The following is a 1,785-nucleotide window of genomic DNA, read 5'->3' as shown; positions in this document are numbered from 1 at the left end:
CTAGCTTCCAGAATCAACGAAAACCCGCCTTATGTCATAGTTGGCCACCCTGGCTTGGATGAGCAAGGCATCATTATGAGGGGTGACCACGTCCTTCAAATCCTCTGGCCCGAAGGAAATGACCGGGCAAGAGGTTACTTTCCGGGTCTCTAAACCCAATACTTCTCTCTTACTCCAAGATTTCCGGGCCCTATTCGAATCCCCATCAGTGGACCCCCCTGATATCATGTTGATGACTCCTCGGGAGGGTCCGTCTCGTGTCCTATCCTCCAATCGCTGAGGTGGAACCCCCCGGGCTTTTTCTGAGATAGCCTCATCAGGCCTGTGCGTCGCAAATCCTGGTGCCCTATAAGGCCCTCGCTGTCTTTTATCCATCCGCCTTTCCTCTCCTGACACCGGCCTTTTTGCATCCGGAGCGCGTCTTCTGCACTCGCTGGTATCATGAGTGTTGACCTCGTGAATGGAGCAATATTTTCCCGCTCCTTTTTGGGAGGTCTGTCGAACTCCCTCCTCGCACACATGGACCCCTCGATCTCTAGTTACTTTCGGCGGGGCATGAGCCATCAACCTCCCCAGATAATCAGTTTTCCCTCCTCCCGGGTTATTCCTACTTCCTCTCTCTCTGTTCCTCTCTCGCTTGTCTTTATCCCTCTTTTTCTTCTGGGCCTCCTCCATGTTAATGTACTTTTCAGCCCGGGCTAAGAGGTCTTCAAAGTTTCGAGGGGTTTTCTTTACCAGCGACCGGAAGAATTCTCCCTCCCTGAGACCTTGGGTAAAGGCTGTGATCCGGGTTTCCGGTGCGCACGCTGGAATCTCTAAAGTTATTTTGTTGAACTTCTTGATATATGCCCTTAGAGATTCCTCTCCCACCTGCTTTACCTCAAAAAGACTGAGGGTAGTCTTTCTGTACCGTTTACTGCTGCTGAAATGCTGCAGAAAGATTTCCCGAAACTTTTTAAAGACATCAATGCTTCCGTCCTCCAAGTTTTCAAACCACCGTTGGGCAGAATCTTCCAATGTGGTTAAGAAAACTTTACACTTGATTTGATCATTATAACAATGTAACATGGCCACATTTTCGAACCGGGCCATGTGCTCCTCTGGATCACCACTACCATCGTACCCTTTGATCTTCGCTGATTTGAATTGTAATGGCAAGGGCTCTTTAATAATCTCCGGCGAGAAAGGGCATCCCAAGCTTTTGACTCGCGAAGATTCCCGCGAGTCAGTGTTTTCCAATTTTAAAATTTTTTGTTTCAGCAGTTCCAACTCCCCCACCATGGTGACATGGGCAGACTCAGCGTGTGATTCTGCCTCCTGTTCCGCCTGTATGCCCTCTCGTCCTCCTCCTCTCTTCTCCTTCTCTTTTCCTTCTCCCCGCACCTTGTCTACTGTTTTTTCCTGCTCCTTCCCTAGTTCCCCCTGGTTCCTCTCCTGCTCCTGCTCCGGTTGCTTCTCCGGATCGCCTTCCCCCTTCTCCTGTTGTATAGCTAGGATCCTTTGTAATGCTGCCTCTACCATGGCGTTCACTTGCTCCCGCAGATTTGCCATCGCTCGCTGGGAGCTTTCGGGATCCTCAATAATCGTCATATCCACGTCTTAAATCTCAATTTCCCACAGACGGCGCCAATGATGCGAACATCATAAAATGAAGGTCCAGGAGTGGTTTCCTTTTTTGAGATGTTGTTTTTTTCTTTTCTTTCTCTTTTTTTTTCATGCCTGTTTGTAGTAAAGGGGCCTCCCTTTTATATGCATTGACCCGGCCTTTTTCCATGATTGTCCAGC

The 1,785-nt window shown here is 49.1% G+C and overlaps 1 protein-coding gene across 1 annotated transcript; it reads right to left on the bottom strand.

Moving 5' to 3' along the window:
• Positions 1-1,551, bottom strand: LOC140888274 (uncharacterized). The gene has a single exon (XM_073295960.1). The coding sequence runs from the start codon at positions 1,549-1,551 to the stop codon at positions 1-3; it is 1,551 nt and encodes a 516-aa protein (XP_073152061.1).
• Between the last annotated feature and the right edge of the window lie 234 nt (positions 1,552-1,785).

The sequence above is a fragment of the Henckelia pumila genome, chromosome 3, assembly GCF_033568475.1.
Source record: "Henckelia pumila isolate YLH828 chromosome 3, ASM3356847v2, whole genome shotgun sequence".
In the NCBI taxonomy this organism is placed as follows: Eukaryota; Viridiplantae; Streptophyta; class Magnoliopsida; order Lamiales; family Gesneriaceae; genus Henckelia; species Henckelia pumila.
The sequence above is the reverse complement of the archived record's forward strand: the minus strand, read 5'-3'. Positions and strand labels throughout refer to the sequence as shown.